The sequence below is a fragment of the Odontesthes bonariensis genome, chromosome 18 (assembly GCF_027942865.1).
Source record: "Odontesthes bonariensis isolate fOdoBon6 chromosome 18, fOdoBon6.hap1, whole genome shotgun sequence".
Taxonomy (NCBI): Eukaryota; Metazoa; Chordata; class Actinopteri; order Atheriniformes; family Atherinopsidae; genus Odontesthes; species Odontesthes bonariensis.
Window position 1 is genome coordinate 291,056 of NC_134523.1, and position 16,971 is coordinate 308,026.

A 16,971-nucleotide genomic window follows, 5' to 3' on the forward strand; every position below is an offset into this window, starting at 1 on the left:
GGAACCTAAATGTGTTGGAGCGGAACCTAAATGTGTTAAAGCGGAACCTAAATGTGTTGTAGCAGAACCTAAATGTGTTGTAGCAGAACCTAAATGTGTTAAAGCAGAACCTAAATGTGTTGTAGCAGAACCTAAATGTGTTGTAGCAGAACCTAAATGTGTTAAAGCAGAACCTAAATGTGTTGGAGGAGAACCTAAATGTCTTAAAGCAGAACCTAAATGTGTTGGAGGAGAACCTAAATGTCTTAAAGCAGAACCTAAATGTGTTGGAGGAGAACCTAAATGTCTTAAAGCAGAACCTAAATGTGTTGGAGCAGAACCTAAATGTGTTGGAGCAGAACCTAAATGTGTTAAAGCAGAACCTAAATGTGTTGGAGCAGAACCTAAATGTGTCGGAGCAGAACCTAAATGTTTTGGAGCCTAAATGTTTTGGAGCCTAAATGTTTTGGAACCTAAATGTGTTGGGACCTAAATGTGTTGGGACCTAAATGTGTTGGGACCTAAATGTTTTGGAACCTAAATGTGTTGGAACCTAAATGTGTTGGGAGCTAAATGTGTTGGAACCTAAAAGTGTTGGAACCTAAATGTTTTGGAACCTAAATGTGTTGGAACCTAAATGTTTTGGAACCTAAATGTGTTGGAACCTAAATGTTTTGGAACCTAAATGTGTTGGAACCTAAATGTGTTGGAACCTAAATGTGTTGGAACCTAAATGTGTTGGAACCTAAATGTTTTGGAACCTAAATGTGTTGGAACCTAAATGTGTTGGAACCTAAATGTGTTGGAACCTAAATGTTTTGGAACCTAAATGTGTTGGAACAGAACCTAAATATTTTGGAACCTAAATTTGTTGGAACAGAACCTAAATGTTTTGGAACCTAAATGTTTAGGAACCTAAATGTTTTGGAACCTAAATGTGTTGGAACCTAAATGTTTAGGAACCTAAATGTTTTGGAACCTAAATGTGTTGGAAACTAAATGTTTTGGAACCTAAATGTTTTGGAACCTAAATGTGTTGGAACCTAAATATTTTGGAACCTAAATGTTTTGGAACCTAAATGTGCTGGAACCTAAATGTTTTGGAACCTAAATGTGTTGGAACCTAAATGTTTTGGAACCTAAATGTTTTGGAACCTAAATGTGTTGGAACCTAAATGTTTTGGAACCTAAATGTCTTGGAACAGACCCTAATTTTGTTGGAACCTAAATGTGTTGGAACAGAACCTAAATGTTTTGGACCTAAATTTGTTGGAACAGAACCTAAATGTTTTGGAACCTAAACTTGTTGGAACAGAACCTAAATGTTTTGGAACCTAAATGTGTTGGAACCTAAATGTTTTGGAACCTAAATGTTTTGGAACCTAAATATTTAGGAACCTAAATGTGTTGGAACCTAAATGTGTTGGAACCTAAATGTTTTGGAACCTAAATGTGTTGGAACCTAAATGTTTTGAAACCTAAATGTGTTGGAACAGAACCTAAATGTTTTGGACCTAAATTTGTTGGAACAGAACCTAAATGTTTTGGAACCTAAACTTGTTGGAACAGAACCTAAATGTGTTGGAACCTAAATGTTTTGGAACCTAAATGTGTTGGAACCTAAATGTTTTGGAACCTAAATGTTTTGGAACCTAAATATTTAGGAACCTAAATGTGTTGGAACCTAAATGTGTTGGAACCTAAATGTTTTGGAACCTAAATGTGTTGGAACCTAAATATTTTGGAACCTAAATGTGTTGGAACCTAAATGTTTTGGAACCTAAATGTGTTGGAACCTAAATGTGTTGGAACCTAAATGTGTTGGAACCTAAATGTTTTGGAACCTAAATGTGTTGGAACCTAAATGTGTTGGAACCTAAATGTTTTGGAACCTAAATGTGTTGGAACAGAACCTAAATATTTTGGAACCTAAATTTGTTGGAACAGAAACCTAAATGTTTTGGAACCTAAATGTTTAGGAACCTAAATGTTTTGGAACCTAAATGTGTTGGAACCTAAATGTTTAGGAACCTAAATGTTTTGGAACCTAAATGTGTTGGAAACTAAATGTTTTGGAACCTAAATGTGTTGGAACCTAAATATTTTGGAACCTAAATGTTTTGGAACCTAAATGTTTTGGAACCTAAATGTGTTGGAACCTAAATGTTTTGGAACCTAAATGTTTTGGAACCTAAATGTGTTGGAACCTAAATGTTTTGGAACCTAAATGTGTTGGAACCTAAATGTGTTGGAACCTAAATGTGTTGGAACCTAAATGTGTTGGTACCTAAATGTGTTGGAACCTAAATATTTTGGAACCTAAATGTGTTGGAACCTAAATGTTTTGGAACCTAAATGTGTTGGAACCTAAATGTGTTGGAACCTAAATGTGTTGGAACCTAAATATTTTGGAACCTAAATGTGTTGGAACCTAAATGTGTTGGAACCTAAATGTTTTGGAACCTAAATGTTTTGGAACCTAAATGTGTTGGAACCTAAATGTTTTGGAACCTAAATGTGTTGGAACCTAAATGTTTTGGAACCTAAATGTTTTGGAACCTAAATATTTTGGAACCTAAATGTGTTGGAACCTAAATGTGTTGGAACCTAAATATTTTAGAACCTAAATGTGTTGGAACCTAAATGTTTTGGAACCTAAATGTGTTGGAACCTAAATGTGTTGGAACCTAAATGTTTTGGAACTTAAATGTTTTGGAACCTAAATGTGTTGGAACATAAATGTTTTGGAACCTAAATGTGTTGGAACCTAAATGTTTTGGAACCTAAATGTGTTGGAACCTAAATGTGTTGGAACCTAAATGTTTTGGAACCTAAATGTGCTGGAACCTAAATGTGTTGGAACCTAAATGTGTTGGAACCTAAATGTGTTGGAACCTAAATGTGTTGGAACCTAGATGTTTTGGAACCTAAATGTGTTGGAACCTAAATGTTTTGGAACCTAAATGTTTTGGAACCTAAATGTGTTGGAACCTAAATATTTTGGAACCTAAATGTGTTGGAACCTAAATGTTTTGGAACCTAAATGTGTTGGAACCTAAATGTGTTGGAACCTAAATGTGTTGGAACCTAAATGTTTTGGAACCTAAATGTGTTGGAACCTAAATGTGTTGGAACCTAAATGTTTTGGAACCTAAATGTGTTGGAACAGAACCTAAATATTTTGGAACCTAAATTTGTTGGAACAGAAACCTAAATGTTTTGGAACCTAAATGTTTAGGAACCTAAATGTTTTGGAACCTAAATGTGTTGGAACCTAAATGTTTAGGAACCTAAATGTTTTGGAACCTAAATGTGTTGGAAACTAAATGTTTTGGAACCTAAATGTTTTGGAACCTAAATGTGTTGGAACCTAAATATTTTGGAACCTAAATGTTTTGGAACCTAAATGTTTTGGAACCTAAATGTTTTGGAACCTAAATGTTTTGGAACCTAAATGTGTTGGAACCTAAATGTTTTGGAACCTAAATGTGTTGGAACCTAAATGTGTTGGAACCTAAATGTGTTGGAACCTAAATGTGTTGGTACCTAAATGTGTTGGAACCTAAATATTTTGGAACCTAAATGTGTTGGAACCTAAATGTTTTGGAACCTAAATGTGTTGGAACCTAAATGTGTTGGAACCTAAATGTGTTGGAACCTAAATATTTTGGAACCTAAATGTGTTGGAACCTAAATGTGTTGGAACCTAAATGTTTTGGAACCTAAATGTTTTGGAACCTAAATGTGTTGGAACCTAAATGTTTTGGAACCTAAATGTGTTGGAACCTAAATGTTTTGGAACCTAAATGTTTTGGAACCTAAATATTTTGGAACCTAAATGTGTTGGAACCTAAATGTGTTGGAACCTAAATATTTTAGAACCTAAATGTGTTGGAACCTAAATGTTTTGGAACCTAAATGTGTTGGAACCTAAATGTGTTGGAACCTAAATGTTTTGGAACTTAAATGTTTTGGAACCTAAATGTGTTGGAACATAAATGTTTTGGAACCTAAATGTGTTGGAACCTAAATGTTTTGGAACCTAAATGTGTTGGAACCTAAATGTGTTGGAACCTAAATGTTTTGGAACCTAAATGTGCTGGAACCTAAATGTGTTGGAACCTAAATGTGTTGGAACCTAAATGTGTTGGAACCTAAATGTGTTGGAACCTAGATGTTTTGGAACCTAAATGTGTTGGAACCTAAATGTTTTGGAACCTAAATGTGCTGGAACCTAAATGTGTTGGAACCTAAATGTTTTGGAACCTAAATGTGTTGGAACCTAAATGTGTTGGAACCTAAATGTTTTGGAACCTAAATGTGTTGGAACCTAAATGTGTTGGAACCTAAATGTGTTGGAACCTAAATGTTTTGGAACCTAAATGTTTTGGAACCTAAATGTTTTGGAACCTAAATGTTTTGGAACCTTAATGTTTTGGAACCTAAATGTGTTGGAACCTAAATGTGTTGGAACCTAAATGTGTTGGAACCTAAATGTTTTGGAACCTAAATGTGTTGGAACCTAAATGTTTTGGAACCTAAATGTGTTGGAACCTAAATGTTTTGGAACCTAAATGTTTTGGAACCTTAATGTTTTGGAACCTAAATGTGTTGGAACCTAAATGTGTTGGAACCTAAATGTGTTGGAACCTAAATGTTTTGGAACCTAAATGTGTTGGAACCTAAATGTTTTGGAACCTAAATGTGTTGGAACCTAAATGTTTTGGAACCTAAATGTGCTGGAACCTAAATGTGTTGGAACCTAAATGTGTTGGAACCTAAATGTGTTGGAACCTAAATGTGTTGGAACCTAGATGTTTTGGAACCTAAATGTGTTGGAACCTAAATGTTTTGGAACCTAAATGTTTTGGAACATAAATGTGTTGGAACCTAAATATTTTGGAACCTAAATGTGTTGGAACCTAAATGTTTTGGAACCTAAATGTGTTGGAACCTAAATGTGTTGGAACCTAAATGTGTTGGAACCTAAATGTTTTGGAACCTAAATGTGTTGGAACCTAAATGTGTTGGAACCTAAATGTTTTGGAACCTAAATGTGTTGGAACAGAACCTAAATATTTTGGAACCTAAATTTGTTGGAACAGAAACCTAAATGTTTTGGAACCTAAATGTTTAGGAACCTAAATGTTTTGGAACCTAAATGTGTTGGAACCTAAATGTTTAGGAACCTAAATGTTTTGGAACCTAAATGTGTTGGAAACTAAATGTTTTGGAACCTAAATGTTTTGGAACCTAAATGTGTTGGAACCTAAATATTTTGGAACCTAAATGTGTTGGAACCTAAATGTGTTGGAACCTAAATGTTTTGGAACCTAAATGTTTTGGAACCTAAATGTGTTGGAACCTAAATGTTTTGGAACCTAAATGTGTTGGAACCTAAATGTGTTGGAACCTAAATGTGTTGGTACCTAAATGTGTTGGAACCTAAATATTTTGGAACCTAAATGTGTTGGAACCTAAATGTTTTGGAACCTAAATGTGTTGGAACCTAAATGTGTTGGAACCTAAATGTGTTGGAACCTAAATATTTTGGAACCTAAATGTGTTGGAACCTAAATGTGTTGGAACCTAAATGTTTTGGAACCTAAATGTTTTGGAACCTAAATGTGTTGGAACCTAAATGTTTTGGAACCTAAATGTGTTGGAACCTAAATGTTTTGGAACCTAAATGTTTTGGAACCTAAATATTTTGGAACCTAAATGTGTTGGAACCTAAATGTGTTGGAACCTAAATATTTTAGAACCTAAATGTGTTGGAACCTAAATGTTTTGGAACCTAAATGTGTTGGAACCTAAATGTGTTGGAACCTAAATGTTTTGGAACTTAAATGTTTTGGAACCTAAATGTGTTGGAACATAAATGTTTTGGAACCTAAATGTGTTGGAACCTAAATGTTTTGGAACCTAAATGTGTTGGAACCTAAATGTGTTGGAACCTAAATGTTTTGGAACCTAAATGTGCTGGAACCTAAATGTGTTGGAACCTAAATGTGTTGGAACCTAAATGTGTTGGAACCTAAATGTGTTGGAACCTAGATGTTTTGGAACCTAAATGTGTTGGAACCTAAATGTTTTGGAACCTAAATGTGCTGGAACCTAAATGTGTTGGAACCTAAATGTTTTGGAACCTAAATGTGTTGGAACCTAAATGTGTTGGAACCTAAATGTTTTGGAACCTAAATGTGTTGGAACCTAAATGTGTTGGAACCTAAATGTGTTGGAACCTAAATGTTTTGGAACCTAAATGTTTTGGAACCTAAATGTTTTGGAACCTAAATGTTTTGGAACCTTAATGTTTTGGAACCTAAATGTGTTGGAACCTAAATGTGTTGGAACCTAAATGTGTTGGAACCTAAATGTTTTGGAACCTAAATGTGTTGGAACCTAAATGTTTTGGAACCTAAATGTGTTGGAACCTAAATGTTTTGGAACCTAAATGTTTTGGAACCTTAATGTTTTGGAACCTAAATGTGTTGGAACCTAAATGTGTTGGAACCTAAATGTGTTGGAACCTAAATGTTTTGGAACCTAAATGTGTTGGAACCTAAATGTTTTGGAACCTAAATGTGTTGGAACCTAAATGTTTTGGAACCTAAATGTTTTGGAACCTAAATGTGTTGGAACCTAAATGTTTTGGAACCTAAATGTTTTGGAACCTAAATGTGTTGGAACCTAAATGTGTTGGAACCTAAATGTTTTGGAACCTAAATGTGTTGGAACCTAAATGTTTTGGAACCTAAATGTGTTGGAACCTAAATGTGTTGGAACCTAAATGTGTTGGAACATAAATGTGTTGGAACCTAAATGTGTTGGAACATAAATGTGTTGGAACCTAAATGTTTTGGAACCTAAATGTGCTGGAGCAGAGGTTTAACTTCCCACTTTCCCAGCACCTGCTGGGCTGCTCCGCTAACTGCAGCTCTTCCCTTCCCCTCGGGGCCCAGATTAAACACAAAGAGCTCAGTTAATCCCGGAGCCCCCGCCGCTCCGTGGCCCTCCGCCCGTGGCAGCCGCCCAGCTATTTCCTGTTCCACCCTGCCGGCTCAAAAAGTGAACAGAGCTCAGTGTTGGAGCGGCCGGCAGGACGGACAGCAGCTCCTCAGGCTCTCATTTGGAAGTCGGATGGTAGCGGTGTGCATGTGTCACTTGTCTGAGGGAAAGGAAGCGCCTCCTTTAAAACAGGAGCCTGGAGCAGCCCTCCCTGTGAGGATCAGAGCAGCAGCAGCATGAACGCAGACTGACCGACGAGAACGTCTTTTCTGCTCTGAGCTCTCATCTAAAGTCTCAGCCTGAACCGAGGTGAGTCAGAGGAACTTATGACAAGGAAACGTTTAATTTTCCTCTCCCTCAGAAATCTGCAGGTACTCTGAAATGAAGCCGTTCTGTGCAGAATGAAAGCAGCCCAGGGTCCCAGACTCTGTAAGACCGCAGCTTCCTCCTGACAGTCTGCGGTGACTTCTGTTAAATAAGTTTTATTCTCAGCAGCAGGCTCAGGTTTCATCTAAAACAGGAGTTTCTGAGCGTTTTATGGGCTTCACATAAACAGCCGCAGCTGCCCGACGCAGAGCAGCTCAGACGTTATTGGACTGGTCTGGAAAAGTGTTAAATGGGTCTGCCCCGGGGATTCGTTATGTTCCTCCTGTTCGGGAGAACTTCACCACAAACATGCACGTCTGTGGAGGCGTGAGGAGGGAAAGTTTGTGGTTTCAGACATAGGTTTGTGTTTTTGTGTTTACAGGATATTATAAACACAGGTTTATATTTTCTGTCTGTAAAAAGGGAATTTGTGGAGGAGTTAAGAGTTCATTCTGATCGTGTAATCAAAGCAATTAAAGAATCTAACGATAGAAGAAACGTTGCTGGTCCAAATGGATCTACTGGGGGACCACTTGGGGTCCACTTGGGTCCACTTGGGGTCCACTTGGGGTCCACTTGGGTCCACTTGAGTCCACTTGGGGTCCACTTGGGGTCCACTTGGGGTCCACATGGGTCCACATGGGTCACTTGGGGTCCAAATGGATCTACTTGGGGACCACTTGGGGTCCACTTGGATCCACTTGGGGTCCACTTGGGTCCACTTGAGTCCACTTGGGGTCCACTCTGGGTCCACTTGGGGTCCACATGGGTCCACTTGGGGTCCACTTGGGGTCCACTTGGGTCCACTTGGGGTCCACTTGGGTCCACTTGGGTCCACTTGGGTCCACATGGGTCCACTTGGGTCCACTTGGGGTCCACTTGGGTCCACTTGGGTCCACTTGGGTCCACTTGGGTCCACATGGGTTCTGCCGGTTATTTATTCATGTTTTTAATCATTTGAAACTTTTCCTTTTCTTTATTTCTTCTCATCCCCGTTTGGCTCAGTTTCCTCCACCAGAGGTCCGTTTCACGTAGCAGGTTTAGTGAAAACTCTGAGTTTATTAACCCTGAAATGAGGGAAACCCTGAGTTTTCCGTTTCACAAAGGGAGGTAACTCAACCCCGAGAAAGAGGGGTAACTCTAGCCTGTTTCACAAAGAGAGGTAACTTAACCTCACGGTCAGTTACCGGAGTAACAGACTCTCTGAACCTAACCTGGTCGGGACCAGGTTTTATTCAAGAAACCTGGAGTTTCTCTCTGTCTCCGCCCTCTTTCAGCCACACACGCCATCTGATTTCCTCATTCATTCAGTCAGCAGAGCGAGTTCTTCTACTTCTAGAAGTCCATTAGATACAGCAGGAGGCAACTTTTTTCACGAACATGTCCTTTTGACAATGATCCTGTGGATGAAGGAGCAGCATTATTGCGCAGAGAAATAAATATTCGTCGGAGATGGTTATCAGACCGCGCATAGATTTTTGCATTTACAGACAATTATCTTTTTGAGCGGCACCATCAGAATGTGTTGGGACAAAAGAAAAAAAAGACAAATAAATATTTGTATGAATAGGCTTAAAAAAGACATATATAGGCCTATTATATTTTATAAAGGCACTCGTGTGTGGGGGGTGGATTCCCTCAGCCACTGGCCTCCGTTAGAGGTGCTGGCCACCACCCGTTTTACGGGCATCTGCCTTCTTTCTGTTGGCTCAGTAGAAGTCTGTGTTAGTTTAAATAGGCTTAATTATTTAACAGAACATGATATAGATGATGACTCTAAATTGTCCTTCGGAGTGACTGTGAGTGTGCATGGTTGTTTGTCTCGTTTGTCTCTATGTGGCCCTGTGATGGACTGGCGGCCTGTCCAGGGTGTACCCCGCCTCTTGCCCATTGACCGCTGGGATAGGCTCCAGCCCCCCCGCGACCCGACTGACGGATTCAGCGGTGTATAGATAATGGATGGATGGATGGTATAGATGAGAAGACATAGTTTATGTGTGTGAAAACAGCATTATGTTGGGAATAAAATAACTGCACAGTCAAATAGCCACTTAATATTTAAAACATGATCAAAATGAGGTACCTCCATGCCGAGGTCTCACCTGTTTGAACAATGTTTTTATATTTCATCTTAAACTGATGCCAAGAGCGCTTCTCCCCTGCGGGATTGCACCTAAATGAAATAAATGAATGGGCTACCATTCAAGCAGTTTCCCTGTAATATTATTGTGATTGCAAAGGACTACATTTAAACTTACACTTTTGCTGCTGCAGCGGTGTTGCACTTATTTCTAAAAACGTATTGAAACTCGCCGTATGAGCGCATTAAGATTTCCAATTCGAGGTTGGTGAAAAACGTAGCCCCTCCTCTTCCCCGTTGTCAAGGCGACTCGTCGAATCGGGGCTCCATTGATGCTGGCTTTTTAAAGTTGTGGTGTACGCGCTAAACTCAAGGTGAACCTACTCAGAGTTGATTAACCTCACTCAAATCAGCGTTTCTGGAACCGAAAACTCAGAGTTTTCTATCTCAGAGTAGATCAACTCAGAGATCAGGAATAGACTCAGAGTTGGTTGAACCTGCTACGTGAAACGGACCCCTGGCCTGTTAAAGCTCCATTTTTAAAAGGTTTTACATAAATAAAGTTGTATTATTATTGTTATAAAGTAGGAGCAGTGGCCCCTTGCCCCCCCCTCTTCCTGCACCCTTGGTTCTAAGTCAGAAAAGGAGAAACCTTCTCCATCTTTACGGGTCAGTCCACTGAAACAACACCGTTTGACTCGAGCTGGACTGAAAACTTAATTGCCCACTTATGTTGTTCAGGTCTGGGGGCAACAAATTGAGGCCGCAGAAGGAGCCATGCTTCTTCTTCTTCTTCTTTGGTTAAATGCTGAGCAGAAAGTCTTCTGGTCGAGCGTTCCCATCACAGCTCTCATGAGTGAGAGGACGTAAAACTGTAATTACCCCCAAAAACAAACGAAGAGAAAGCCTTTGAGAGCTGTTACGGTCTGAGATAAAGATCAGGGCGGGAGGGCGACTGCAGCCCCCTGATGGCAGCAGCTGGAGGGGGGGGGCACGGTTTCATCCTCCCCGGGGAGTTGGAAGCAGAAAGAAAAACATTCAGCTCCCACGAACATTGTTGAGAGGGTGGGAAGCATCGTGTTTACGTCGAGCTTTGCTGTAACCGTGGGACCCTTAAAGGCTCAGTTCGCCCAAATAACAAAACGTTACAGATGTTTTTAGGAGAAAGTAGATCCAGTGCCCTCAGAGTAACCAGGCTGCTTATGTGCAAGTAGTGCCGTGAGTAAGCGGATTCCCCCGAGATCTGTTGTTGGAAAGCCCAGATCTTTGTCATTCAGCTGAAAACTATTTCAGGACACAGAAAACGCTGCAACTCCAGAGCAATCAGACAGATAACCACTGCTGTGTCATTTAAAATTAGCCACAAGCTAACCTGACTCACAACATTCATAGACTTTGCCTGTGTTCGAAACTGCATACTGCAAACTGCATACTGCATACTACATACTGCATACTGCATACTATATACTGCATACTGCATACTGCATACTGCATGCTACATACTACATACTACATACTGCATACTGCATGCTACATACTACATACTGCATACTATATACTGCATACTGCATACTGCATACTACATACTGCATACTGCATACTACATACTGCATACTGCATACTGCATACTGCATACTACATACTGCATACTGCATACTACATACTGCATACTGCATACTGCATACTATATACTGCATACTGCATACTACATACTGCATACTGCATACTACATACTGCATACTGCATACTATATACTGCATACTGCATACTACATACTGCATACTGCATACTACATACTGCATACTGCATGCTACATACTGCATACTGCATACTGCATACTACATACTACATACTACATGCTACATGCTACATGCTACATGCTACATACTGCATACTGCATACTATATACTGCATACTGCATGCTACATACTGCATACTGCATACTGCATACTACATACTACATACTACATGCTACATGCTACATGCTACATGCTACATACTACATACTGCATACTGCATACTATATACTGCATACTGCATACTACATACTGCATACTACATACTACATACTGCATACTGCATACTGCATACTACATACTGCATACTGCATACTACATACTACATACTGCATACTGCATGCTACATACTACATACTGCATACTGCATACTACATACTGCATACTGCATACTACATACTACATACTGCATACTACATACTGCATACTACATACTACATACTACATACTGCATACTACATACTGCATGCTACATACTGCATGCTACATACTGCATACTACATACTGCATACTACATACTGCATGCTACATACTGCATACTACATACTGCATACTACATACTGCATACTACATACTACATACTACATACTGCATGCTACATACTGCATACTACATACTGCATGCTACATACTGCATGCTACATACTGCATGCTACATACTGCATGCTACATACTGCATGCTACATACTGCATACTACATACTACATACTGCATACTGCATACTACATACTGCATACTACATACTACATACTACATACTGCATACTACATACTGCATGCTACATACTGCATACTACATACTACATACTACATACTACATACTGCATACTACATACTACATACTGCATACTACATACTGCATACTACATACTGCATGCTACATACTGCATGCTACATACTGCATACTACATACTACATACTACATACTGCATACTGCATGCTACATACTACATACTGCATGCTACATACTACATACTACATACTGCATGCTACATACTGCATACTACATACTGCATACTACATACTACATGCTACATACTGCATACTACATACTGCATACTACATACTGCATACTACATACTGCATACTACATACTGCATACTACATACTACATACTACATACTGCATACTGCATACTACATACTACATACTACATACTACATACTGCATGCTACATACTGCATACTACATACTACATACTACATACTGCATACTACATACTACATACTACATACTACATACTGCATACTACATACTACATACTGCATACTGCATACTGCATACTACATACTGCATACTACATACTGCATACTACATACTGCATACTGCATACTGCATGCTACATACTGCATACTACATACTGCATACTACATACTGCATACTGCATACTGCATGCTACATACTGCATACTACATACTGCATACTACATACTGCATACTACATACTGCATACTGCATACTACATGCTGCATACTACATGCTGCATACTGCATACTACATACTGCATACTACATATTGCATACTACATACTACATACTGCATACTACATACTACATACTGCATACTACATACTGCATGCTACATACTGCATACTGCATACTACATACTGCATGCTACATACTGCATACTACATACTGCATACTACATACTACATACTGCATACTACATACTGCATGCTACATACTGCATACTACATACTGCATGCTACATGCTACATACTGCATACTACATACTACATACTGCATACTGCATACTACATACTGCATGCTACATACTGCATGCTACATACTACATACTACATACTGCATGCTACATGCTACATACTGCATACTACATACTGCATACTGCATACTACATACTACATACTACATACTGCATGCTACATACTACATACTGCATACTGCATACTACATACTGCATACTGCATACTGCATACTACATACTGCATACTACATACTGCATACTGCATACTACATACTGCATACTGCATACTACATACTACATACTGCATACTACATACTGCATACTACATACTACATACTGCATACTACATACTACATACTACATACTGCATACTACATACTGCATACTACCTACTGCATACTGCATACTACATACTGCATACTACCTACTGCATACTGCATACTACATACTACATACTGCATACTGCATACTACATACTGCATACTACATACTGCATACTGCATACTTCCATACTGCATACTACATACTACATACTACATACTACATACTCATCGATCAGACAGTATGCAGAGCGTTTACCCACAATGCATTTCGCTCCTGCCCGAGCTGAAATCAGCCGGCCTGAAGCTGATTTCTCTTAAGCTCTAAACTCTGTAAACTTTAGCAACATTTGAAACATTTTCAGGCGAGAAAGTAGTCGTTTAGATCCCCAACGTGTTGAAAACCTGACAAAATACCGGCTATTTACAATTTTATTCCCACGAATTCGGCGCTACTAAAGCTAGCCGCAGTGAGCTAACGCACTTCCTGTTATTTTCACAAAATAAAATACCCGTTGCCTTTTATCATAGGGAAATCCATTACCATACAATTGGTGCTTTTGTTTTGAAAACAGGAAGTGAACCTACCCTCGTTGTAGCTAGCTTGAAACTGCCGTTTTGACAGGAAATGACGATCGGCGACGTCACGTTGCGTTGCATCTTGGGTAGTTTGAGTATGAGTAGTAACCTCATGATGCATACCCAACATTTAGAGAATCTAGTATGCATCCGGGAACTTCTCGCTTACTCAAACTCGCACACTAACTCAGAAAGATAGTAGGAGAAGTATGCAGTTTGAAACACAGCCATTATAACTGGTAAAAACCAGCCTGCCTGTATCATTTGTGCGACTCTCAAACCCCTGAGGGACACAACGTCCTTGTTCCCTGATGTTTTAAAGCTCCGTGTCGGTCCTGTGATACCAAAGTTACCGTCTGCACGTTTTCCTGCAGGATCTGCCGCCGCCGGCCCGCAGCTGAAGGTGTGAGAGGAGATGGTGGATGTCTGACGCCCACTGAACCAGGATGGAGCCTGTGAGAAGAGACATGGAGCTGCTCAGTAACAGCATGGCGACCTACGCTCACGTCAAAGGTCAGTATCTGTTACTGAGGTCCCCAACATGGGGCCCGGGACCCCTCAGCAGGTCACGAGATGAGTCTGTGGGGCCGCACGAGGAAGAAAAACCCGCCTTTTAAATGCTGAACTGTTTATTATTCTCAGGTTTTGTATGGATGAAATTCTTAAACGTCACTGAGCTGCTCGTGTAAAACAGGCTGAAAATCCACCACCAGAAAAAAGACAAGTTTTATTTGAATTAAACTCCCAAATTAAGGTGTCTTCCTAAATTTATAAAGTTTACAAATGAGGAAGTGAATTAAATCAAACGCTGTATCAGTCATATCGTTAGCTCGTGCAGCTAACAGGAAGTGTTTGTCTGTGACCTCAGACGCCCTGATATATGCTCCCAGGAACAGGAAGAAGGAGTTTTACACCTCAGACGCCCTGATATATGCTCCCAGGAACAGGAAGAAGGAGTTTTACACCTCAGACACCCTGATATATGCTCCTAGGAACAGGAAGAAGGAGTTTTACATCTCAGACGCCCTGATATATGCTCCCAGGAACAGGAAGAAGGAGTTTTACACCTCAGACACCCTGATATATGCTCCCAGGAACAGGAAGGAGTTTTACACCTCAGACGCCCTGATATATGCTCCCAGGAACAGGAAGAAGGAGTTTTACACCTCAGACACCCTGATATATGCTCCCAGGAACAGGAAGAAGGAGTTTTACACTTCAGACGCCCTGATATATGCTCCCAGGAACAGGAAGAAGGAGTTTTACACCTCAGACGCCCTGATATATGCTCCCAGGAACAGGAAGAAGGAGTTTTACATCTCAGACGCCCTGATATATGCTCCCAGGAACAGGAAGAAGGAGTTTAACACCTCAGACGCCCTGATATATGCTCCCAGGAACAGGAAGAAGGAGTTTTACACCTCAGACGCCCTGATATATGCTCCCAGGAACAGGAAGAAGGAGTTTTACACCTCAGACGCCCTGATATATGCTCCCAGGAACAGGAAGAAGGAGTTTTACACCTCAGACGCCCTGATATATGCTCCCAGGAGCAGAAAGAAGGAGTTTACACAATATGTCCTGTTACAGTGTAAAATAGTTATTTTGTCTCTTGCTGTTTTTCAGATAATCCGGAGAGCTTCGCCCTGTACTTCATGATGGGCGTCTGCTTCGGGCTGCTCATGGCGCTCTGCCTGCTGGTGCTCAGCATCGCCTGCAGGACTCGCCGCCACAGCAGACCCCCTCCGTCCCCCGAGAGGAGGCAGCTGAAGGAGTCCAGTGAGGAGGAGGATGAGGAGGACGATGAGGAAGAAGGGCAGGAGGTCCCCAGGGTGACGGTGGGTTCCCCGGGCGATGGCGGCAGCCCGTCCAACGGCACGCTGAGGAGCCTGAACGTGTTCGCGTCGGTGGAGGAGCTGGAGAAGGCGCGGCGCCTGGAGGAGCGGGAACGGATCGTCCGGGAGATCTGGAGGAACGGGCAGCCGGACATCCTGGTGACGGGCACGGGCACGATCGGACGGGTGCACTACCAATAACAGGCCCGTGCACACCAACAGACCCGTGCACACCAACAGACCCGTGCACGTTCACCTGGCCGGTGTTAAAATGAAGGAATTAATGAGGCGAAGCTGGTGGTCGAACCAGAAAACTGACAAAAACTGCCATGAAGCACAAAACTGAACCAAAGAAACCCAACAGGGACTCATTTATAACAGCATCTGTCTGGTTCTGGGACCAAAACATCCTGAACTCAAAACAGATGCCAAAGGGTCTCAGTTTAAGGTCGGTTCTGATAAAAAGCTGAAGGTAATCTGTTGTTAAGATAAATTCTGATGTTTTTAATCTCCACTTTTCATTTAGAAAGAAAAAGATGAACTCAGGAAAATAAAAGTTAAACATTAAACCTGTGATGAGGAATCAGGTTGTTTTGTTCATTTGGAAATAATGAATCAATTATTATTAATTATTAACCAGATAATATCTTGTCTGGAAAAGATAAGCTTTAATAACGTGTCTGATCGTCCTCATTTATTTAGGATAACTTTGATCTTTTGAAGAAGAAAATCTGAATAATGACCGAAATAAAACGATTAAATCTAAAATAAACACCAGAAGCTGAGAGTCAAAGCAGCAGTGAGAAACAGTTACTGCCCCCTGGTGTTCGGGTGGGAAACTGCAGCCATCTGAGAGCGTCAGCGGTTAAATCTGCTGAGGAGAAGAAAAAACTTTGTTCTTCTTCATGTTTATTCCTGTTTTCTGCTTTCATTCGTCCTGAACTCTTTTTGCTCTTCTTCATGTTTTCACAAACCGTTCATTCCGGGGTCATAAAAACTCAACATTTCTCTTTTATCGTTTAGACGTAAAACAAAAATACCACTTTGGCATTTAGGACAGACGAGAGATGTAAGATGTATGCACATGTACCGGGTGTGAATGTTTGTTTCTGAATGCCAGTAATAAATAACTAAATAAAAACTCAACATTTCATTCAGCGAACTCATATTTTTCACAGGTCTTTGTCACTGTTACACACGGTGATCATCAGCCGCTGGGAAACCATGTGACCTGGAAAAAATACCACGAAGAAGAAGCCCGAAACGTTCACCGACCCAGAGGTCCGGTGATCCGGGACCAGCTC

General features: G+C 40.4%; 1 protein-coding gene across 1 annotated transcript; it reads left to right on the forward strand.

Annotated features, from left to right (window-relative positions):
* Positions 1-7,032: 7,032 nt before the first annotated feature.
* eva1bb (eva-1 homolog Bb (C. elegans)) lies at positions 7,033-16,813 on the forward strand. Its single transcript, XM_075449309.1, has 3 exons — positions 7,033-7,299; positions 14,207-14,345; positions 15,459-16,813. The coding sequence occupies exons 2-3, from the start codon at positions 14,279-14,281 to the stop codon at positions 15,866-15,868; spliced, it is 477 nt and encodes a 158-aa protein (XP_075305424.1). The 5' UTR covers positions 7,033-7,299; positions 14,207-14,278; the 3' UTR covers positions 15,869-16,813.
* The last annotated feature ends 158 nt before the right edge of the window (positions 16,814-16,971 follow it).